A 24,711-nucleotide genomic window follows, 5' to 3' on the forward strand; every position below is an offset into this window, starting at 1 on the left:
CTATCGAAGAGAAACATTTCCTTTATCTATAGAAAAAAATCATGAGAGAAAATTTGGAACGTCCAGATAATCACCCATGCAAAATAAATTACCCCCAGTTCTTTCTATGTTTTGCTTTTTACCTCAGTCGCTCAGTAGCGTCCAACTCTTTGCGATCCCTTGCACTGTAGCCCACCAGGCTCCTCTGTCCATGCGATTCTCCAGCAAGAATACTGGAGTAGGTAGCCATTCCCTTCTCCAGGGGATCTTGCCAACAAAGGGATGGAACCCAGCTCTCCTGCATTGCAGGCAGATTCTTTACCGTCTGAGCTACCAGGGAATCCCATAAATATGTAATTTCAAACAGCCTTGCCTGCCTACAGGGCAGCAGTAAACATGCTAAAGTATGTTAAAAGTGGATTTTTTTTTTCTTTCCTGAAACACTGTCACTTCTTTCTGTAGGCAGGAAGAAGAACAGGAAAAACAGTCTTCTCTTCCAGAACAGAAAGAAGCCACTTGGGTTCAACTGAGAAACCTTAAGAAATAGAGTTCAAGTACCTGGTTGTGCCTCCAGCCAAGTCGGAGGTTCTCAGTGGGCCAAGCTGCGCCCGCCCAGTGGGAGAAGCACATGGACATTAAAACGCCTGCTGATCCCCAGGGAACACAGCTGGCCACTGCCCAGCTCACCCTAGAGGCTCTTTCCTGCGGGGTGTTCCTGGGTGTCAATATGGGGGGCACGTGCTGGAGGGAGGGCGAAGGTGTAGGGTGACCGCTTTTGTAGGTCCCCCGCCACGGGTCACGGAGGACAGAAGAGGGCGGGACTCTTCCACGCCGACCTCGGCCAGGGATCGGTCCCTCAGCAACCAAATGGGCTCGGGGTCGATCTATCCATGGGAAGGGCACCAGCGTCCCCCTACTCCCGGCCACCAGCGAGAGCTGCCCGGTGCCCATAAAGGGGAAAACCTGTTCCTATTCCATAGCCTGGGGCAAAACGGCCGGCATCTGGCGCTGGCGCGGGAAGCCAGGAGCGCGCTCAGAACAAATCAATAAAAGCAAATCCGCCAATGGGCGCCCGGCGCGCCCAGAGCTGGTAGCTAAGGGGCCGGATGGGCAGGAAGAAGAGGAGGCCCGCCTGAGGGAAGGAGGGAGGGAACTCAAGCGGGAACCCAGCCTGGCTCCCAGCGGAGGGAAATCTATTCCTGGTGACGAGCCCATTGAATACCAACCCCACACACGTCTGGCTACAATAGTTTAAGATTACCTCTTCCACCTAAAACCCAGGAGCTAGCTTGAGCCCCAGCTTTTCTGGAAGGTGAACACGCAGGGCAGTTTTTACAATATTGACTGTTTACAAAAGAGGTTCCTGCATCACTCTTTAATGCTGCTCCATTTCATTTGAAGTATATGCAGCCAGTGGACTTTGCAGATGGTGGTAAATGGGAAAGACCAAGATAAAGCATGGAATTAACAGAGTCCACAAGCACTTACTGAGACAGCCCTGTTACTGTATGCTGTGCTGTGCTTAGTCGCTCAGTCGTGTCGGACTCTTTACAACCCCACAGACTATAGCCTGTCAGGCTCCTCTGTTCATGGAATTCTCCAGGCAAGAATACTAGAGTGGGTTGCCATTCCCGTCTCCAGGGGATCTTCCCGACCCAGGGATCAAACCCAGGTCTCCTGCATTGCAGGCAGATTCTTTACTGAGACACCAGGGAAGCCCCCTGTTACTGTAACATCCTATAATTCTGTAACAGCAGTGTGAGGTGCTTGTCACCCTACAGCAGAAAGGAGGAGAGGAAAGATCTGAGCTGAGAGACTTCAGGTGTGTTAGGTGTGGGGGCAATATCAGGATTCAAGCCCAGGTCCTCATCTTCCAACCCCAGCTCCCTCAACCCCACCCTAGAGGACATGACGGTGCAATAGGCATGCCTGAGCCAGAGTCAGCCAAGGGGAGTAGATTGCAGACCACACTTCCCCAGAATTGGCTTATGAGGAAGTGCTCCTGAATCAGATTTACTGACAAACTTCAAGCTGGAGAAGCATCTGGTGGGAACTTTGGAGCTAAACAGCTGCAGTGTGAGGAGATGGACAATGGAATGTTGTGGCCACGGAGAGATTTTGCGACTGAGTTGATATGCTTTTAAAATCTAACTACATTTTGATTAATAATTCAATTATTCAGTGGTTATATAAACAAGATAGGAAGAATTCACAGTGTAATTTAAGAAAAAAATGTTAAAATGTTCCAGTTTCCTAAGGAATAAGTTTGGACTCTTTCACTATGTGTCAAAGGTATTACCTGAGTTTTAAACACAATAAATCCTTCCTTATGTGCTAGACTTGCTAAGTGATTTATATAGATTCTTATCAGAGACAGTCCTTAAGATAGGTAGTGTTTTTATGCTCATTTGCCAAGGTTTCTTATCCCTGCTTACGGTTGCACAGTCAGTAGTCTTTTTAACTCTGGAAATGGAGCTTTTTGTCTCTGGTGCCTGGACAGGCCTTTAAACAATCCTATGGACTTCCCTGATAGCTCAGTTAGTAAAGAATCCGCCCACAATGCAGGAGACCCGGGTTCAATTCCTGGATCGGAAAGATCTACTGGAGAAGGGATAGGCTACCCACTCCAGTATTCTTGGGCTTCCCTGGTGGCTCAGACAGTAAAGAATCTGCCTGCAATGTGGGAGACCTGGGTTTGATCCCTGGGTTGGGAAGATTCCCTGGAGAAGGGAAAGGCTACTCCCTCCAGTATTCTGGCCTGGAGAATTCCATGGACTGTATAGAATATGGGGTTGCAAAGAGTTGGAGACAACTGAGCAACTTTCACTTTTCATGGACTTCCCTGGTGGCTCAGACAGTAAAGAATCTGCCTGTAATGCAGGAGACCTGGGTTCGATCCCTGGGTTGGGAAGAGCCCCTGGAGGAGGGCATGGCAACTCACTCTAGTACTCCTGCCTAGAGAATCCCCATGGTCAGAGGAGCCTGGTGGGCTACAGTCCATGGGGTCACAAAGAGTCGGACATGACTGAGGAACTAAGCACAGCACAAAGAAGTAGCCAGGAATAGGTTTGAGTCTTATTGGCTTAATTCTATTCCATGTCCAAAGAAAACTAGTGTACAAATTATTCTGTCCTGCCAATGATGTTGCAATGAATCCATTTTTCCCATACAGCTGAAAGGTGTCTAATCAGCAGTCTTCTCTGTTCAGTACATTTCTTTTTTTTTTTTTTTTCGTTTTTGGCTATAGCTGCTTTTTACAAAATCAATTGTTCTTTGTAACTTGGTCTCATCAACTACTCAACTCCTCCTTCCCCCAGAGGAGCAGCCAGTTTGTCACTTGTCAAGCTGCTCTGTTCATTGAACTTACTTGAATTCCAAACTTTTGACATGAATGTTCACAATAGCTTCATTCATAATAATAAACTGAAAACAACTTAAATGTCTATCAGCTAGTGAAAGGATAAAATAATTGTGGCACACCTGGACACAGAGTGCTACTCAGCAATAAAAGGGACGGAACTTTAAAAATAGGTAATGACATGGATGAATCTCATTAGCATTATGCTAACTGGAAGAGGGCAGACGCAAAAGGTATAGAATGGCTCCATTTACATAACATTCTAGGCAATGTCTAGGCAAATCCAATCTATAATCATAGAAAGTACCAAGAAATCAAAGGTTGTCTGAGGGTGGGGTGGACAAGGAGCTATGACTGGAAACAGGCACAAAGGAACTCTCAGGGATAAAGGCAGTGTTCTATATGTTGACTGTGGTGATGGTTACACATGTGCACATCTTTCAAAACTCAAACTACGCTTAAAATGGTAAAATTCTCAGTGTAAATTATCTTAATGAAGTTGACTTAAGAATGAAGCTTTTTCCCTGGGAAGTTAAGAGCAGAAACATGGTCCATCTGGCTCAGGTACACATTTCATAGTTCTTAATCAATGGAGGCCTCAAGTTATTTCAAAAGCTACTTCTTTATTTGCAGGGGAATGCCGTCTTCCCCTGAGGGGCCCTGCATCTCCAGCACCAGATCTCTATGCAGGATCTTCTGAGAAGAGTGCAGAGTGAATCATTCCTCCTAAGTTCCCAGTCACATCTTTGAGGAACAAACACCTCTTCTTAAAATAGGACACACATTTCTTTTCAGCCAGGGGTGATTTCACCCCCTGTGTTCGTGGAGGAAGAATGAGTATGGTAGATAGAAGACAAAATGAGATGTCCTGGGAATTGTCTAGAGAGTAGTGCCTCCTTAAGTAGGAGCCTTTGCACCTAGAGTCCTAAACCTATAGAATGGGAGGCCAGGGACCAGCATCTTCTGCCTCAATCTTGATGGTCACCTGTTAGTAAGGGGAATGCTTTGCAAAGAGGCCATGGGAGTCCATCAGTCTCCTTCCTGCTTCCACAGGGCTCTCTTCCTCACTTAGTCAGGGTTCTGAGCATTCTCAGACTGTAGCAAAGCCTTGCAATCCTGCAACCTCCTTTGGAGAGCTTTTTACTCTGTCCTTTCTGCCCACCTGACTGTGCAGAACGTGCACTTGGACTCCTCCTGCCACCCCTGCCCTACTGGGATGAGCACAGTCCATAAAAGGACAGTGTTAGAAATGGTCCATGGATTGTGTGCTGGGATCTGTTTTAGTGTTCTTGTTGGCAAACATTACATGTGGTTCATCAGGAGGGGTGTGTATCTGTAAGGAGACTGCAGTGCTATTCTCTGATTCTCAACCTTCTTGATATGGCAGCACCTATCATCAGCAGCTGCCACTAAATAAAAGCTACATTGTATTGTTATATGTAATTTCAGAGATCTCTATCTCCTCACTGGTGGGGAAGGAAAGGTCAGGAAATTCAGGATACATTGTTAATATGCCAAAATGTCCAGACATAAAGGCAAAATAGTTTGTTGCTTTCTTTTTTATTTTGTTCAGATTACCTTGAAGGCATTGCTTTAAATTTAGAAGTGTTTCACTTGAAATCAAACTTACATCACTAGTGTAGTTTTAAATATTATACAGAATGCTGTGGGCAATTAGCAATTTGAGTCTGAAACTCAGAAGCATTCAGTTTATGGAAAGTTACAATCCCTAGAAATATTGCCTAATTTTTAAATTTTGTAGGGGAACAAAGTTGACAGAGACAGAGACAGTAATTTTCTTTTGATCCTAGTTACTGGTGCAGAGCCTGTAGTATCTTATCTGCCAGCCTCCAATCCCATGGACAGAGGAGCCTGCCGGACTACAGTCCACAGGGTCACAAAGAGTCGGACAGGACTGAGCATGCATGCATGCATGCACCTGAAATCATGTTTGGAGGTTGAAGAAAAATATGTTGAGCGTATTATTTGAAAATGTAGCTAATACATTATACTGTTCGAAAATAAGTCATGTATTTCTGACCTTTTGCCTTGCCCAGTGGAATAAGCTCCTTTTGAGCAAGAAAAAGATCTATTTGTATTCCCAACACCTAGCACAGGGACTTACAGTAGAGGTGGACATAAACTATTTGATGCTACTAAAGAACTAGTAACATCCCCCTCCCTTCCAAAAGGGAGTCAGCAACACCCTTGCGACAACTATAAACATGGTTGGGTCTGAACAAAACAAGAACAGAATGGAAACCTTTTTTTGCACAAGACTCAGTGTGGTCAAGAATGTGCAGCTCTGTTCTGTCCCTGTGAGGATTCTGCCCAGTGATGCAGAATGACTGCTGGCACACAAACTTGAATTTCTTCAGGTTTACTGCTGGCTCCCAGCCTGCGTCTGACTTGAGAAAGCAGATCAAGATCTTTTGACATGTATTCACATGTGCCTCCTGCTAAAATGTGGTCAGTGATGTACACAAGTAACTTTCTTTGGGGGGGAACACTGTGATTCCCTATGAGCTCACTTTGTTGATTCTGAAAGATATTTGAGCTCTTTAACTCCAGTTCAGCCATGATGAGGAGTGAATCCAATGGTCATTATTGTGAAAGATAAAATTGGCCATGTCACTTTGATAATATTTCAGGTTCACAACACATGTGTGTACGTGTTTGCATTGGCAAGGAACTTTTTTTCTGCATAGGTTTTGTAAAAACAGCCTTAGGTGTGTGGCTTAAAAAATATGGGAATTTAAACCACTTCACCCACCAACTTTTAAATGTAAAAACAAGGGTTAGAAAATTCAGTTCAATAAAAGCAAGAGATACTTTTGAATCTTGTGACCAGTAAAGAACAAAAATGAGGAGTGGGGAAGGGGGAGAAAAAAGAAATAGTCAAAGCTGAATAGAAAATCTGACGTTGCATTAGGTTACAAGACAAAGAAACATGAAGCTCCACTCTCTGTTCTGAGATGACCTAGATGGGTGGGATGAGTGGGAGGGAGGTCCAAGAGGGAGGAGATATGTGTATACATATAGCTGATTCATTTCATTGTACAATGGAAAGCATTGTACAACATTGAAAGCAATCATTCTCCCAGGGGAAAAAAATGATCTGCTCTCCTCTTCATCACTCTATCTTTTTGGTAGTGCTTGTGCTAATACATATGGCGCATTCTAAATAATAGAACATTCATACAAAATGCAAAGGAAGAAATGTTCACATAGTACATAGTACATCTTGATCTATTAAACACTGAAACTTTTCATTTTGTCTTTTAAAATATTTTTTCCATATGCTATCAAGTTCCCTCTCTTATAGCATACTAAATATAATTAAGCTACAGCTTAACGATTCTGGAGACTGAACTATGGACTCCTGTTATTACATTTGCACTATAATAGTGATTTCTTCCATGGCTGATTCAAGTGTAGACTAAGGTTTGCACTGAATGACCCACAGACTATAATACTGTTTAGTCATAAGCAGGGCTCTTTCAAAAATGCAGAGAAAATTACTGTGTTCGGTTTTGATCTATGTACAATTTCATATGATGCAACCAACAATACATTGCATCAGAACTTCAGAGCCTCTTGCTGCTCCTCAGTCTGTTGGGATGCAGTGCTTGCCTGCCCCTGTGCTGTTTCTGATATTTGTCAGCATCCCAGTGCCCACCCCATATTTGCTGCTCACCACTGTTCTCCTTGGCTTTTCTTTATTGTCTCTGTCCTTTCAACTTCATGTGAACATACTTCTCTACTTACAACCTCAATATATTTGTTTTTTCTAATGATGTCACTTCAAAACAAATGAAAATCATATCCTGTTGTATATTAATAGAATTATAGGTATGCTGCTACTGCTGCTGCTAAGTCGCTTCAGTCGTGTCCGACTCTGTGCGACCCCATAGACGGCAGCCCACCAGGCTCCCCCGTCCCTGGGATTCTCCAGGCGAGAATACTGGAGTGGGTTGCCATTTCCTTCTCCAGGGCATGAAAGGGAAAAGTGAAAGTGAAGTGGCTCAGTCGTGTTCGACTCTTAGCAACCCCATGAACTGCAGCCCACCAGGCTCCTCCATCCATGGGATTTTCCAGGCAAGAGTACTGGAGTGGGGTGCCATTGCCTTCTCCGATTATAGGTATACTATTGTGTAAAAGAATAGGAGCAGACTTTTTTTTTTTTTTAATTTCCAGGTTTAACAGTGTCCTGAAAAAGAGGCATTACTGAATATGAAAGTCATAATTTAGGAAACAGTTGCAAGTTCATTATTCCAAAAGTATTTTCCACCCTTTCAGAGGGTTTGAAGAAGTAAAGAGTTTCTTTTAAAAAGTTACTCCCAGTTCCAGCTAAGAATTGTCTTTGGGTCATTTACTACTTGTCAGAAACAAAGTGAAACCTGATTGTTTAAAGCCACTGACACATGATTAATTAGAAAGGAAGGTAAGATCTTAAAGTGTGTGTGTATTTTACTCATTCATTCCACTAGTAATTATTGAGAATCTGCCTTTTGCCAGATTTTCTTCTTAATCTTAAAGAAGCAAACCACCGTCCAAAACATCTAGATAATATTCCTAAGACATGAGTCAGGCTTTTTAAAGTTAGCACAGTAACTTTTCCCATTTGAATTGATAGTATATTAGCTCAGACAGTAAAGAATCTGCCTGCAGTGCAGGAGACCCAAGTTTGGTCCCTGGGTCGGGAAGTTTCCCTGGAGAAGGAAATGGCAACCCACTCTAGTATTCTTGCCTAGAAAATTCCATGGACAGAGGACCCTGGCAGACTATGGTCCATCAGGTCAAAAGAGTTAGACACAGCTGAGCAGCTAACACTTTCACTTTCAGGAAAACAAGATTCCATTTCCTAGAATATGACTTGTGAAGTGAAAGTCACTCAGTTGTGTCCAACTCTTTGCAACCCCATGGACTGTATATAGTCCATGGAATTCTCCAGGCCAAAATATTGGAGTGGGTAGCCTGACCCCAAACTCAGGGGTCAAACCCAGGTCTCCTGCTTTGCAGGCAGATTCTTTACCAGCTGAGCCACAAGGGAAGCCCAGAATATGACTAACGTACCACTTTTATATTCATACTGACCACACAGAGTATGTTACACTTGTGTGACATGCTTCTGCCTGGACCCTAAAATATAATAACGGTGGGGATCGAACTTTCACTTATGATGGAGTACTGGCTGTAGAATCGGATACCTCTGTAAACAGTGGGCACTTCTGTTTATGTGCCTTTCCTCACCCTTCTCTGTGCCTCAGGCCTTTGACCATGAGGAATATAGAAACAGACTCTCTTACCCTTTGACTTCGGTAGGTTCAGCCTTTAAAAGGCACTATCAGGAGATCAAAGAGAGGGACTAGAGTGAAGTCAAGCTGTTTTCTTCCCACCTCTCCCTCTCCTGGTTAGGCTCTGGGTTGGATGTGGTCCAGCCTGACCAAGGTCTCTGTCAGGAACCACCCCTGCAGATACACTCTGTTTTCAGGTCCCAGGAATTACTTCCTCCTCTCACCCCTCTAACCCCAAGATGGAAAGGGTCTCGGTGGTGCTGGCCCAGCAGTGCCTCACCATCCTTTGCTTGGTATGGAACCAGGGTGCGGGGGGGGGGGGGCATGAAGCATATGATTTTGAGAGCTTTCTTTAAGACGACGACATAATATTGGATTACAGATTTAGGAACAGAGACTTGGAAGAGGGCTTGCGAGGGAAGAAATCATGGTCTCTTTAAAACTCTGCCATGCTTTGTATGTAGCCCCTCTTGCTTTACTCAGTCAACCAGGTTGAATTGCCCTGCCTTTCCCCATGTGGGGATCCTGACTAATAATTACTACATGTTCAACCATGAGTAACAGATAACTCACAATGCTTCTCTCTGTGTAAACTGAACAGTTTTCTGAATATTTTCTTTTTTTCTATTATGCTGAATTAATTTGCTTTACAGTAGAGATGTATAACCCTAATTTGGTGAATATTTTTCCCAAATGTGTATAATGTATAACTTACAGAAGATATGGGGATTTGAAACGGATAGCAATTGTTTCTTGCTACCTCCCAGATTGTGCACATATCTTGATTGAAAGTGAAGGTTGCTCAGTTGTGTCTGACTCTTTGTGACCCCATAGACTGTATAGTCCATGGAATTCTCCAGGCCAGAATACTGGAGTGGGTAGCCTTTCCCTTCTCCAGGGGATCTTCCCAACTCAGGGATCAAATCCAGATCTCCCGGATTGCAGGCAGATTCTTTACCAGCTGAGCCACAAGGGAAGCCCAAGAATCCTGGAGTGGGTAGACTATCCCTTCTCCAGTGGATCTTCCTGACCCAGGAATTGAACCAGGGTCTCCCGCATTGAAGGCAGATTCTTTACCAACTGAGCTATGAGAGAAGCCCCATATCTTGATTAGTGTATAATCAAATCACTGGCTAACTAGTTTCAAACTGGAGTAAAGAAGCTTAGCCAAACTGAAAAATGGAAATGTATATTGTCAGATTAGTTCCTTTCTTATTGACTCGGAACCAAGAAAGCATATTCTCACGTTCTTTATGTATTTTAAAAAAAGAATGACTTGTACAATAACTCAGATCAGAGATCAAGAATAAGTACTTTAAAACACTAGAAAACCATCAGTGTACTGCAGAATGCAAGCACTCAACTCCCAAGGGCTAACTTCCAGTTAGGTTATTCATATATAGATGATGTGATGAGGGGGATAGAGACATTGGGGAGACGAGGGTGAGGCAGCCAAGGAGAAACTGACGCAGCATGCCTGCCTGCACCAGGAACACTGGCAGCCAAGCTCACCACAGTGGCTGGGACCAGGAGGAGGGAAGGAACTCAGAGGTTATATAGCTCCATAAAGAATGAAGAAGCCTCTCCCACTCAGCACTGTTGACTCCAGGTTGCCTCTGAGATTTCTGGTGACCTTGAAACCTCATAACCTGAGGTTATTTTAACCACATTTTAAAGTATGGCAGAAAATAGATTTATTTCTAGAAAATAAATTTCTTTATCTTTCCAGTTCATATGTACTTCCCAGAAATATCTGGTTTCTGCAATTTCTAGTGAGAATTATTGACTTCCCGGTAATTCATTTCAAATTAAAAAGCAAAATGCATGCTTTCATGAAAAGAACTCAGGAATGCTACTAAATAGGGATCAAATAATTTACCTTCTCAAAAATTCCTCTTGTGTCATTGAGGATATTGAAAAATTCACATGAAGTGATATATGTGAACATGTTCTGAAAAGCACCAAGTGCCTAAGAAACTGATGGGTGCCATAAGTAATAATCTGATATTTTGCTGATGTTTCATAATCCAAGTTTAAATTATAGTAGCTGAGTAGATAACTAACAGGATTAATTTATGATTCTCAGTGAGATGGAGATGAAAATAGAATATGATAGATAAGCAGGACTGGGCATATCATTGCTTATAAGCACTTGTCTTCAATATGTCATGACCAGAATAAATAAAAACTGAAGTCTACCCTCTCCTGTAAACATTATCCTTTCCAGATCATAATGTACAGGAGATATGCAACTAGGTAGAGTGAACACCTCTCCATCACCTTATGTAAATATGCACCTCACTTCCTATAACCTTATGCTCCTTTTTCTTCATAGCACTTATAATTACCTGAACTGAACGTATTTATTTGTTTACTTCATTGTCTGTCTTTCCTCACAGAATGTATAAGTTTCATGAAAATAAGAATGTAGCTTTGTTCACCACTATGTCCCTATTCCTTCCTCAATGTAGGGTACCGATAGGCACTCAAAAAATACTTATCAAAGGAACACATCAACCATATTTTCCAGAAATTGCTCAGTCTCCTACAAGCAACATTGCCAGACAATAGTGTGCAATGGAACAGCCAGTACTTTGGGGGGCCCTCAGTTAATTCTCAGACAGAGAAAAAGGCCTGTCTCTAGTCTTGGCCCTCTTCTCAAATGATTCCCCCAAAATCCAGTTTTTAAAATGCTCATCTTCTGGATTGTTTAATCAAATGAAATGTCTGTCTCTGGGGAAGAGACAGGGAATAGGAAAGGAAACCTTAAAGTATACACATACACACACATATATAAAGTGTATATACTAATATATACAGTATGTGCATGCGTGTGTGTGTATATATATATATACATATATATATATACACACACACACACATATTCGTATTTGAAACTCAGAATATATAAACAAGTACAACAAGGAAAATATAAATTATCCTTTATCTTTTCTATCCTATAATACCACTATTACAGTTCTTTCTGTCTGGCTCTTTTTTCTTCTCTGTCTGGCTGTTTGTCAGGGCATTGCATAATAGCATTTTGTATTTCCTATTTGGTGTATTATTCTTTCACTGACTTCATGCCAATAAATGTGTGTGTGCTAAGTCACTTTAGTCATATCTGACTCTTTGCGACCCTATAGACTGTAGCCTGCCAGGCTCCTCTGTTCATGGGATTCTCCAGGCAAGAATACTGGAATGGGTTGCCATTTCCTTCTCCAGGGGAACTTCCCCACCTAGGGATCGAACCAGCATCTCTTAACTTTCCTGCATTGGCAGGTGGGTTCTTTACCACTAGTGCCCCAATAAATAAATTTCTGTAATAATATTTTAATGCTTGCACTAAATCCCATCATGTCAATGTACCACAATGCCTACAGTTCATGTTATTTTCAATGCATTGTAGGCTGCAGAAAACATATTTGTACCTTATCTGGACTTCCCTGGTGGCTCAGACGGTAAAAGCGTCTGCCTACAATGAGGGAGACCCGGGTTCGATCCCTGGGTTGGGAAGATCCCCTGGAGAAGGAAATGACAACCCACTCCAGTACTCTTGCTTGGAAAATCCCATGGACGGAGGAGCCTGGTAGGCTACAGTCCATGGGGTCGCAAAGAGTCGGACATGACTGAGCAACTTCACTACTATTTCTACACACATCCTTAATTATTCCCACAGGATATGTTCCTAATTAGTAATCAAGGGAATGAAAAGCAAAACCATAATGAGATATCTTTACAAACCCATCAGATTGGAAAATAATTAGAAAGAGTGATAATTCCAATATGAGACAGGCTGTGGAGCAATAGGAATGCTCACATGCTGCTGCTGTGAGTGTCAATTGGAAAACACCTTGGCATTTATCTAACAGAACAGAAGGTATGCATATCCTATGAGCATTGTTAGTATATTCCCTAGAGCAGCAAGCAGTTCTCAAAATTCTGCTTTCAGGACTCCTTTCTTAAAAGGTAAGGTCCCCAAGAGCCATTGTTATGGCTATTCAGGTTATATTCATCCACACTTCTCAGGGTTAGAAATGAAAATTGAGCCATTTTTAAAGTTCAACAATACTCACGACACACATTCCACTAGCCATCAGAGCAAGACAGCATTGCATGTCACGTTACCTCTGATTCTCCAGTGTACGCTCACGAGAGGATGAAAGTAAAAGGCAAATAGCATCTTAAGCATTTTTATGAAAATAGTTTTGACATTAAGGACTCCCCTGGGAGATCTTGGGAACCCTGGAGTGTCCCCAGACCTCACTTTGAGAACTGCTGTCCCTCGAGAGGCTCATGCACATTGTTCCATGACACGTGCACTAGGATGTTCCCAGCAGGCTGCCTGCACAAGTCTCTCAACAAGAAACAGACCCAGATCCCATCCACAGCAACATGAATAAATTCACTGTGGTTCATTCATAAAACAGAATACAGCAACAGAAAAGAATGAATGCATCAGTGGCACAATCCATGGATGAATTTTATAAACGTAAAGTTGACTGAAAGAATCCAGACCCCCATGAGAACATAGGATATAATTCCATTCCTATGAAATTTAAGAACAAGTAAATTAATTTGCACTGTCTTGGGATATAGTCATAGGTGGTAAAATTATAAAGAAAAGCAGAGAGAGATATGTTGATTTTAACAGGCTCCCCAGGTGGCACTAGTGGTAAAGAACCTGCCTGTCAATGTAGGAGACTAAGAGACAGAGGTTCAATCCCTAGGTTGGGAAGATCCCCTGGAGGAGGGCATGGCAACCCACCCCAGTATTCTTGCCTGGAGAATCCCAAGGACAGAAGAGCCTGGTGGGCTATAGCCCATAGGGTCACAAAGACTCGGACACAACTGAAGTGACTTAGCACGCACACACAAATGACTATAACAGTTAAGAGAGTAGTTAACCACTTGTGGTGCAGATTCTGTGTTCATTTTAAAAATTGATATTTTGTTCATCATGGATTTTTTCATGAACTTTTGCTTTTAAAAATATTGCCGTAAGGACCTACATCCCTGGTAGTCCAGTGGTAAAATATCTGCCTGCCAATGCAGGGGACACAAGTTTAATCCCTGGTCTGGGAAGATACCACATATCGCAGGGCAACTAAGTTGGTGTGCCACAACTGCTGAGCCTGTGCTCTAGAGCCTGGGCACCACAACTACTGAGGTCACAGTCTAGAGCCCACTGGCTGCAACTGCTGAAGCCCAAGCACCCTTGAGCCTGTGCTCAGCAACAAGAGACACCACCGCAGTGAGAAGCCTGTGCACCGCCAACTGGGGACTAGTCCTCACTCGCCCCAACTAGAGGAAAGCTGTGAACAGCAGTAAAGACCCAGCACAGCCAAAAATAAATCAATACATAAAATTATTTATAAATTATTATAATAAAATTGAATTAAAATATTATTTGATTACTGAATTTTTTGACATCCCCTTAAACTTTGCTCCTGAGGCAAAAGCCCCACTCCCTTCACCCTACTACTGGCCCTGGTGGTGAAGGAAGAGAGAGGATTGATCAGAAAGAGACCCCCAGAAGACTTAAGAGGTGGCAGCAATAAGCTATTTCTCGACCTACGCCTAGTTATTAGAGATGCTTGCTTTATAATTATTCATTATACCTCACATTTATATTTTATACGCTTGTGATGCATGCTATATTTTACAGTGACTAGGTAAATATGCATTTCTTTGCTTTTCAATGGCATTGAACATGTTTTATATTCTTGTTGGCCTTTTATTTTTCCTGCTTGATGATTTATTTCAGCTAACATTTCTTAAGAACTTACCATGTGCCAGGTATCTCTTAACATTCCTGTGAAGTGGCAACTAGCATGCTCATTTTGAGAAAACTGTAATGTGAACAGTAGTGTATGCGCCATGCACAGCTGGTGGGACCAGAAGATGTACTGTGATGTCTGTGCTATTTCTCTCTTTCCCTTTCCTGCTCTGTTCCCTTTGGTTATGTTGGACTATCACACACACACACACACAAATGTGAACAGAGATGAGGGAAGTCACCTCAGACACAGAGAAGAAAAGTGTGCTTCTAAGGAAGGTGGGGAGGAGGAGCAGTGTAAGGACAGGAAATGACTGGGAGGGGCAGTTCCAGGGGAAACCAACAAACCGGAGTTGGGGGGGGTGGGTGCAGGTAATTCACACTTTGACTCACTGTGGCCTATACAATTCTGGGTTTTCATCCAGCTTCAGACACCTTTCCCACTCTCTGGGTCTCTGACTTTCTCACTTCATTTTTACCGTCCCAAGGAATTTAGCCTTATTTTTCACTGCCTCCAGTAGGCTCTGATATGTTGGATTGGGAGTGAGTGAGTGTGTGCGTGTGTATGTTGGAGTGAGAAGACTGTGAGAAAGTTGCTGCTCCTTCAAGCATTTCATCACCTCACACCACTCCGTTCCTGGTGGGCGGCAGGAGCCTCAGATGCTGCTCTCTGCCTCAGCTTGCACGTCTGGATCCCGTTTTGCAAACACTGCTCCTGTACAGACTTGAGGCGGACAAGCCTGTGCACCCAGGTTGAGCACTGCCCTAGTCCTGATTCCGCCTGGAGACATAAGCAGCAGGTTCCTGCCCATTTCAACATCTGAATTAAAATGAGAACGTCAGCTCACTAGCCACCAGGCTCTCAGGACCCACAGTGCCTTCCACGTACCTTTATCTCATATCACAGAGAAACTCATGGGAGAAGCAACCTTCAAAATCACCAGCCTGGCCACCATACTTCCTCCCACACCCACTCCACCCCAAGCTTACTAACCAAGGTGCGTACATAGGCTATAGTTAATCAGATTAGTGCATTTTGGCCTTAATAAGATGGTTGACCAAAAATATCTGAAATTTCATTTATTAAACTTAAAATGCTTTCTGAAGGCTTATAGTCATAATGCCCTTAAACCTAAGTGTTTACTTTTTTTAAATTCGGCAAATTCACCTTGAAAAAGGCATTTCTCGTAAAATACAAGGCATTAATTCTGTTACAATTTCTAGAGGATGCTTAGACGTTCATATCTTAGGGTAAGGACTATTTGTCCATCTAGTTATTAAACCATTGTGTCTAAAAGTCAAAGAATGGGGGAAAGTTATACAAATTAACAGAGAGAATGATGGCAACACCATCCAACACTTTTCCCAGGCTTTATATTTATATTTATTAAATTTATATTTGCCTCTTTGAGCAAAGTAGAGAAGCAAAGTTTAATAGACTCTTATATAAACTCCTTTTTCTTAAAAGTTTACAAGATTGCTTTTTTCCTTATAAGAAGGAAGGCTTATCTTAAGCCACAGCACTTCTAGAATGATAAGTTTGTAAGAAGCCGAGTTGCTCCTATAAATTTCTGTGTCCTAATAAAATCTCATTTGGGGAAAGTATGTGTAACACATAGTAACATGTTATGGGGACAGGCCAGTGTGAGCAGCAACAGCCAACACCCAGTGAAGAACGTATTTGAAAGATAACCTACATTTTAAAAGAAAGTATAATAGAGATTTACCTCCCCCTGCCATGATGAAAATAAAAATCAGTCCTTAACACCAGACATGATGTTTTCCAACTAATTGCTTCCAACTAGTTGCCTTTGATATCTGGAAAAGGGGCAGAGAAACAGATTTTTTCAACTCAGGAGGAAAAAGGGATTAAGGTTTTTATAGCACATTCAACAACAGGTCTATAAAATTGGCGTTGTTAGAATGGCTGATGGAACTAACTCAAACATATTTAGCAAGGGAAGCTTGTCAATGATTACATGTGATAATTTAAAGAACCTAGAAAAGGGGAGACACAGGAGATAATATACTAGTATTTTCATTTCTAGTTCAAAGTTTCTTCAAGAGTACTCAGCCCCTCCTCTATTCCTTAGCCTTCTATGGTATTCCTTCTACTCACAACTCATTATTTTTAAGCCCAGAGAATTTACCAACTCTAGACAATAAACATATTGTGAAGTTAATTGATGTCATGAATAATAATACTATACACATTCAAAACAAAGTCTCAGTAAAAGAAACAACAAAGTGTCAGTCAGTGAAGAGATAACAAAACTTCACTTAGTTTCTTACCATGATGTGGCTTCTTTTTTCCTTTCTATAGACACACCAAGAAAATATGAGAAGTGCAGTGTAGCTGCCCCGGCATTACGAAGATCAAGCTTCCTACTTCTCAGAAGAGCCTTGTCTATCCTCCTCCTTCCAGATGACTCTGTTTAACTCTCAACAGCTCACCTTCCTGGCAGGGCTGTGCTCTCTCAGAGCCAGAGCCGAATGACAGATACTGACTGTTTATGTGAAAAGCACATTTAACAAGGGTGTGTTTGATTCAAAAGTTGAAAGGGTTAAAGAGGTGCGCCCTTTTTTGGGTGTGATACTGAACCAAAATTGCTGAAAAGACAACAGAGGAAGTAGGAGGCAGTTTGGGGAAAGTGGCCCTGCATCCATTAAATTGGAAAACCTGATAGGAAGTAGAACAAGAAGGATCTCTTAGTTTTGATTTTCTTTCTCTGGTGAATGAAGTCAACTTTCTTTCATGCTGAGTTTTGGTTATGTCTTGTTTTCACTCCAGCTTGTGTTTTACTTATGCTTTTAAAAAAAGATACAAATTATATCCGATAAACCACATATCATACAACATTACCAAAAATGTAAGCATGAAGAATAACAGAAAAGGTAAAAACTATGCCCACCTCATTAAAACACCAATAATTGATACCTATCTTCATCAATAAGTAGAATTCAATAATTATGACCTATCATAACATTTGCACCAAACGATTGTAGTTTGTAAGTCTTACCAGAAGTTGGTGGCAAATTTATTCAACGAACTAGACACGCTACTATTAGACCAATTAATTACTTAAGTATTATTGTTGCTTAGTAGCTAAGTTGTGTCTAACTCTTTTGCAACCCCATGGACTGTAGCATACCAGGCTCTTCTGTCCATGGAATTTCCAAGGCAAGAATATTGGAGTGGATTGCCGTTTCCTTCTCTAAGGAATATTCCTGACCCAGGGACTGAACCTGCGTCTCCTGCTTGGCAGGCAAATTCTTTACCACTGAGCTACCTGGCAAGTCCTAAGTGTTATTAGTTGACATCAAACATAAAAAAGTGCTCTCCTAATTTTTTCATCATGAGCATCAGTATTAGAAACATTTATTGAGCATCTACTGGCTCATTTCAATGTGCAAGCTTATACTGATGATGGTGAGTATGTGTGAGGTACTATGATTCTTTTGTATGTTTTAAATATTATTTTAAATGATGGTCAAAAAACACACAATAAAATTCACCCTCTTAACCATCTTCAAGTGTACAGGTTAATAAAGTGTTCACTATATTCACATCGTTCGTTATGCACTGATCTCTAGAACTTGAAACAACTGAAGCTTTATACCTACTGAAAAAAAAAAAAACCCACCCTATTTTGCCCTCTCTGTAGCCCCTGGAAACCACAAGGGATTTTTGTGTTCTCCTCCTTGTCTCTACAAGTTGGACTATTCAGGTACCTCATAAAGTGAAACATACAGTATTTGTCTTTCTGTGACTAGTTTATTTCATTTGGCATAACGTCCTCAAGTTTCATCCATGTTGTAGCATAAGATAGGATTTCCACATTTTTATGATTGAACAATATTCCACTGTATGTATAGGTCCCATTTTCTTTATCCATTCATCTGCTAATGGACATTTGGATTGCTTTCACCTCTTGGCTTTTGTAAATAATGCTGCAAAGAACATTGGTGTGCAAATCTCTCTTCAAGATCCTTGCATTCAATTCTTTTGGATATATATCTAGAAGTGGATCATACTGCAATTCAATTTTTTGAGTAATCATCATACTGCTTTCCCAACAACACTGCACAAGCGTTCCAATTTCTCCACATCTTCACCAACACTTGTCATTTGGGGTTTTCGTAGTGGTCATCCTCATGAGTGTGAAGTGGCATCTCATTGTGGTTTTGATGTGTATTTCTCTAAGGACTAGTGATCCTTTCACATGAAAAGATAAAAACAAAGAATGTGTATCTTCTTTGGAGAAACACTTCTGCAAGTCCTTTGCCCATATCAGATTTTTTTTGGTTTTTGATTAAGAGTGCTATTCTAAAGAAATAGAGAGCTGACTTATTAGAAAAAGACCCTGATGCTGGGAAAGACTGAAGGCAGGAGGAGAAGGGGATGACAGAGGATGAGATGGTTGGATGGCATCACTGACTCAATGGACATGAGTTTGAGCAAACTCAGGGATATGGTGAAGGACAGGGAAGCCTGGCATGTTGCAGTCCATGGGTTGCAAAGAGTCAGATACGACTGAGCAACTGAACAACAACAACATTCTAAAGAAAAGTTATAGCAAGTAGATAGCTACACTTATTTTTAAAATATAAATTTCTCTAGGCTTGGAAAACTCAGCTGTAATTTCCTCTGTAATCAGCTATGTAAAGAGATAAATTTTGAATAGATTGAGAGTTAGACTCTCCTAAAAGAAAAAATGATCTTAAATAACCATTTAAAAATATTAAAAGTTTATTTATGAAAAACTCAATGATCATGTGCCAACTGTAACTGTATTTATAGAATGTCACATTCATGATTCCTTGAGGGCTCTTATAGTTTATTTGTTCATTCAACAACCATTTATGAGTTACCAACTTTGTCAGTTTCTGTAAATTCAGGAATTAAAAGACAGTCTCTGCCATCAAGGAACTCACAGTTTGGGGTAAATGAGAAGGAAAGAAGGCAGATGTGTGAAAAGACAGAGCAAAGCAGTTATTGTTTAAAGGTATATATAGGATGCAGCGGGCATATGATGACAGCTACCGTTAGTGGATAGCCTGCATAGAAAAGGTAGTACTTTATAGAAGGGGTGCCACATGAACGCTTACTTAAAATACATGTATACTAATTATGGTACTATGGTTGGTAACAGATAAAGTCTTTATAATCTAATATTAATCAATTCTGTAATTTAACATAAATAATTTATATTAAAACATTTGGTGAAATATATATATACATATACACATACACATATATAATTTGACAACCCTAATCTGAAAATAAATCTTTCTACTGCTTCAACCTGGACAGAAAAACCATGAAACAATTACTATCTTCTATAAGGTACCTACCATGGACTCACTTGGTGAGGGGTAGAGAACATAAGGCTTATTTTGACTTCTAGAAGTTTATAGACTTGTCTATAAAACCACCACTAGTGGGCAGGCAGACATATAATTAAGCACTAATATGTGTAGAAGAGACATTTGTAATGCTTCAAGAGTTTAAAGAGCAAGAGATCAGTGAGGACGTGCCAGAAGACTGCAGGAATGACCCGGGACTGCCTTGAAGGATAGATGTAACGAGGCAAGGGTTGAGGAATGGCATTCCAGGTAAGGGGAACAGCCAAAAGAAAGGCAATGAAGTGACAATGGGCATGGGGTGGCTCACTGGAGTGACCAGACATAAAGGTTAGTGGTGGCTCACTGGAGTGACCAGACATAAAGGTTAGTGGGGTAAGTAAGGAGGAGGCTGAAAAAATAAGATTGATTTAGTTTGGGGAGGGCCTTGAGAGGCCAGTCAAGAAGACTAGGTGTGATGTTGTGAGAAACAAGAACTCTTGGCAGGTGTCTGAGCAGGCAACGTTTGATGTGTCATGTTTGACATGATCCAAAGCAGTGCTGGAGGAAGATGAGCACGGCAGGCCTCGGTGGGCCCAACAGGATGGAGACCTGGACTCAGCAGTTGAGACATGAAGGAGTGAGGAGCCTGAAGTGACCACCAAATGTGGGAATAGGGGGGGAAAAAGGACGGGCTGAGGGAAAGCAGACACTGAGAGGGAGAGATGACTCCAAAGAACTTGTGATGCCTCGGAGAACCCTGGGAGCTTCATCAGAGGTTCAGGAGTCTGGTGTGGGTCATCCTGAACTCAGGGGACAGTAAATACGTCCACTCTACCTCTACACTTTACCTGAAGCCTGAATCAGTCACCAATCAGATCACAATCTGGTGGGAAGGATGTAAGTGACAGTTTGTAACTGGCATCGCTGGCTCTATGAAGGGCCAGATGTGCTCTTACTCCCTGTAAAAGAGACAAAAGGCACCCAGGTCTGTCCTCAGCTGCCATCCGGCATTTTACAGCTCTGGGTGGGGAGTCAGTCTCTCCACCAGTGTTTCATCCACATGTGGCCCCGGCGAAACCATCTTTGTAGTGAGAAGTTCATTAATCAGCGTAAGTAATAACCACTCTGACATGACATCATTTTGTTTCAATCAAGTGTTTGAAAAAGGGTCATGCTTTGTGATTATCATAATGAATGAAGTAAAAATAGCAAGCATGTAGTTTTGTTTTTAAACCAATGAAATCCTCTTGCAAGAGGAAACTTCATTAAGTTAACTTCATACAGAGATGAGAGGAAGAGCTGCCAGTTTCATTTACTTTCCAGAAACACTGGAGGCACTGTACTGTTTCATTACTACACATTTTTTAAAAGTGTGAATTGAAGAAAAAAAAAAAGCCCAGATGCTCAGAGCCAGCAACAGGACTCCTTACAGGGCATGGGGAAAGGCCTGAGAATCTGGCATGCCTCCTTCCTGCCCTGGGTCAAGTTCCCCAGTTCCCCAGGGCCTCTCCTCTTCTTCAGGGCCTTTCCTCGCCCACTCATTCTCTCTCTACCTGTGAGAATCTGAATTTAGGAGCAGGGAGACAGGAATATGGTGAAAAATTCCTGGCCCTCACACTATGGCTGGGTCTGTGCAGAGTACAGAGCACGGACCAGATGCAAAAGAAAGCAAAATTGCCAATGCTTGACTTTCCTCCCACATTCACTGGCCCTGCCCTTCTGTATCACACTGGAAAAAATTCACATCAACATACTTCAGTTACTAGTCACAGAGTGTGCACATGAATAAATGCAGAACATGTGTTCATAGGGCCTGACAGCTCTTCTTAGTGCAAAAATTCAATACATAAACTTTAAAATTCTGCAAAAGAAATTCATTTTTAAATTGCCTTCTACTGTTTTTTGGAGAAGGCAATGGCAACCCACTCCAGTACTCTTGCCTGGAAAATCCCATGGACGGAGGAGCCTGGTAGGCTGCAGTCCACGGGGTCGCGAAGAGTCGGACACGACTGAGCGACTTCACTTTGACTTTTCACTTTCATGCATTGGAGAAGGAAATGGCAACCCACTCCAATGTTCTTGCCTGGAGAATCCCAGGGACGGCAGAGCCTGGTGGGCTGCCGTCTATGGGGTCGCACAGAGTCTGACACAACTGAAGCAACTTAGCAGCAGCAGCAGCTACTGCTTTCCAAAATCTGTTCAATCTATTGTCTTAGGTTCTCATTCCTCTTTCATAGTCCTCCTGGTGAGATCTTCCCCTCACTAACTGAACTGTGTGTGTGTTAGTCACTTAGTCACGTGTGACTCTTTTTGACCCCATGGACTGTACCCCGCTAGGTTCCTCTGTCTATGGGATTCTCCAGGCAAGAATACTGCAGTGGGTAGTTAATTCTTTTCTCCAGGGGATCTTCCTACCCTAGGGATCAAACCCAGGTCGCCTGCATTGAAGTCAGATTCTTAACCATCTGAGCCACCAGGGAAGCCCAACTAAACAGCAGAGTTTTCTTTCTGTCCTTATTCCTTCAGGAACCGTCAGACCAGGCACAAATCTGATTTAAAGGGGATCATGCTATGGCTCCCCAAAGCTCAGACTCTTCCAGGAGAAGAGTCTCCATTCACACCAGTGTGAACTAGGGATTCCCCCAGCTGTATTAAGAAACCAGCAGTGTTAACCCCAACTCGGTGGATATATCTGAATAAAAAGCTGGATAGTGTTCTGAGATGCAACCACTGTAATGTGAGCTCATCAGACTAAGGACTCCCCTGTGGTTGACTTTCCATGTCCTGGTGGAGGCATTAATCTCTCCATAGCAGACAAAATTTTCCCATCATTCTTTACCTCTTCCTCATGCTATGCTCTTTTTAGACAGTCTGTTTCCTCACTATTAATTAACAAACCCAATTCTGTCACTTTTACACAGGATAATTCTGTGTTCTTGTGCACAGTTTGGATAAAATGAACTGAAATCAACTCTAAACAACAAGCTACAAGCAAACTAAAATGATTCAAAATATTGTCTTTCCTTTTCAATCTATCAAAAAAAGAGAGATCAGGGAAGTGTGTTCTCTCATAGATAATACAGACTTTTATATTTAAACTAGTAATTAATTTAAAAAATTTTCTACTATTTTGAAGTAATTGGGGATTCTGTAACTCAAAAAACACTGTATTAAGATTGTTGCTCAAGGAATATTTGTGATAGGAAGAATTCTAAGATGGTCTCCCAAATTCCCACTGCCTGATGTTATGCACCCTGTGTGATCCCCTCCCTTTGAGTGTGGGCAGGTCCTGTCAATACAGTGGATGTCGCTCCCATGATTAGGTACATTATGTCGCAAAGGTGAAGGGATTTTGACGATGTAATTAAGTTCCCTAATGAGTTGACTTTGAGTTACTTGAAAGGGAGATTAGGTAGACCTGACCCAATCATGGAGAAGGCAATGGCACCCCACTCCAGTACTCTTCCCTGGAAAATCCCATGGATGGAGGAGCCTGGTAGGCTGCAGTCCATGGGGTCTCAAAGAGTGGGACATGACTGAGCAACTTCACTTTCACTTTTCACTTTCATGCATTGGAGAAGGAAATGGCAACCCACTCCAGTGTTCTTGCCTAGAGAATCCCAGGGACGGCAGAGCCTGGTGGGCTGCCGTCTATGGGGTCGCACAGAGTCTGACAGGACTGAAGCAACTTAGCAGCAGCAGCAGCAGCAGACCCAATCAAGTGAGCCCTTTAAAAGAGCATCCAGAGGTCAGAAACTTGAAGCCTCAAAGACTCTTCCTGGGTGGCTTTTAAAAGGCAAGCTGCTATGAGTTCCATACCTGCAAGGAAGTGGACTCTGCCAACAACCACAGGAGATTGGCAGAGGACTCCCAGCCTCAGATGAAACTGCAGTCCCAGCTGACACCATAACTGCAGGTTGTGAAGCCCTGAGTGGAGAATCCAGTTAAGCCTTGTTCAGACTCCTGACCCACAGAATGAGATATACAAATATATGTTGTTTTTAGCTGATAAACTTGTGATACTATGCAGCAATAGAAAACTAATTTAAATCAATATTTACTGGCCACTTTTCACTGGGGCACATTTTGCAATAGATTTTTTAAAGGTGTAAGGAGTAATTCATGTATTTGAGATACTTTAACCTACTGGGGACCATAATATAGGCACCTCTGTGAAGACAAACTAAAGCATCATGTATCTAATAAGTCACAGAAATTCTTAAACTAGGAATGTGAAGGAAGAGAGCGATCAGGGAAGGCTTTGTGAAAGTGATGGCACAAGCTGGGGTTTGAACAGTTTTGTTAGGTAGAAATGGGGTGGATCAGCATCCCAGGACAAAGGAAGAGTGTGAGTAAAGCAGAGATGGAAAAGTGAGATGTCTATCTAGGGAGGAGTCATTGGGCTTCCCAGGAGGTGCTAGTGGTAAAGAACCCATTTGCCAATGCAGGAGACTTAAGAGACATGGGTTCAGTCCCTGGGTTGGGAAGATCCCCTGGAGAAGGAAATGGCTACCCACCTGAGTATTCTCGTCTGGGAAATCCCATGGACTGAGGAACCTGGGTGAGCTACAGTCCATAGGGTTGCACAGAGTTGGACATGACTGAAGTGACTTAGCAAAATGAAACACTGGCTGGGACACAGGATTTCCATCAGGGTTTCTTAGGACTTTATTGGTGATCAAGAGGCAGCCATGGAAGGGATCAAGAATAGCACATTTGGGAGTTAACAGAGGTAGCAAATGTTTACTTCTCCTTCTAAGTGGAAAGGTTGACCACTTTCTTGGTTCAGAAGAAGATAAGGGAGATCCTTTGCTCTCTTCTGGCTTTTCAGATGCTGTTATCTTCCCTGATCCTCACTATGCAGTCAACACTAGGGCATCTCCCCACCCCCACCCCCGCCACCCCCTTATGCTTTCCAATATCAAATACCTTGTTCACTAACAGAAGGAAAT

General features: G+C 42.2%; 1 protein-coding gene across 4 annotated transcripts in view; it reads right to left on the reverse strand.

Annotated features, from left to right (window-relative positions):
* CRYBG1 (crystallin beta-gamma domain containing 1) overlaps positions 1–24,711 on the reverse strand; it is a 242,698-nt gene that overhangs the window by 53,064 nt on the left and 164,923 nt on the right. Inside the window, exon 1 of one of the 4 annotated variants that reach the window (XM_081526872.1) lies at positions 538–972. The exons of the other annotated variants lie outside the window; for them this stretch is intronic. Coding sequence (XP_081382998.1) covers positions 538–930 — 393 coding nt within the window. The 5' untranslated portion in view covers positions 931–972. Of the gene's footprint in view, positions 1–537; positions 973–24,711 lie in introns of those variants that run through there. 4 annotated transcript variants of the gene reach the window in all.

The sequence above is a fragment of the Giraffa tippelskirchi genome, chromosome 9, assembly GCF_054371585.1.
Source record: "Giraffa tippelskirchi isolate mGirTip1 chromosome 9, T2T-mGirTip1v1.2.pri, whole genome shotgun sequence".
NCBI classification, from domain to species: Eukaryota; Metazoa; Chordata; class Mammalia; order Artiodactyla; family Giraffidae; genus Giraffa; species Giraffa tippelskirchi.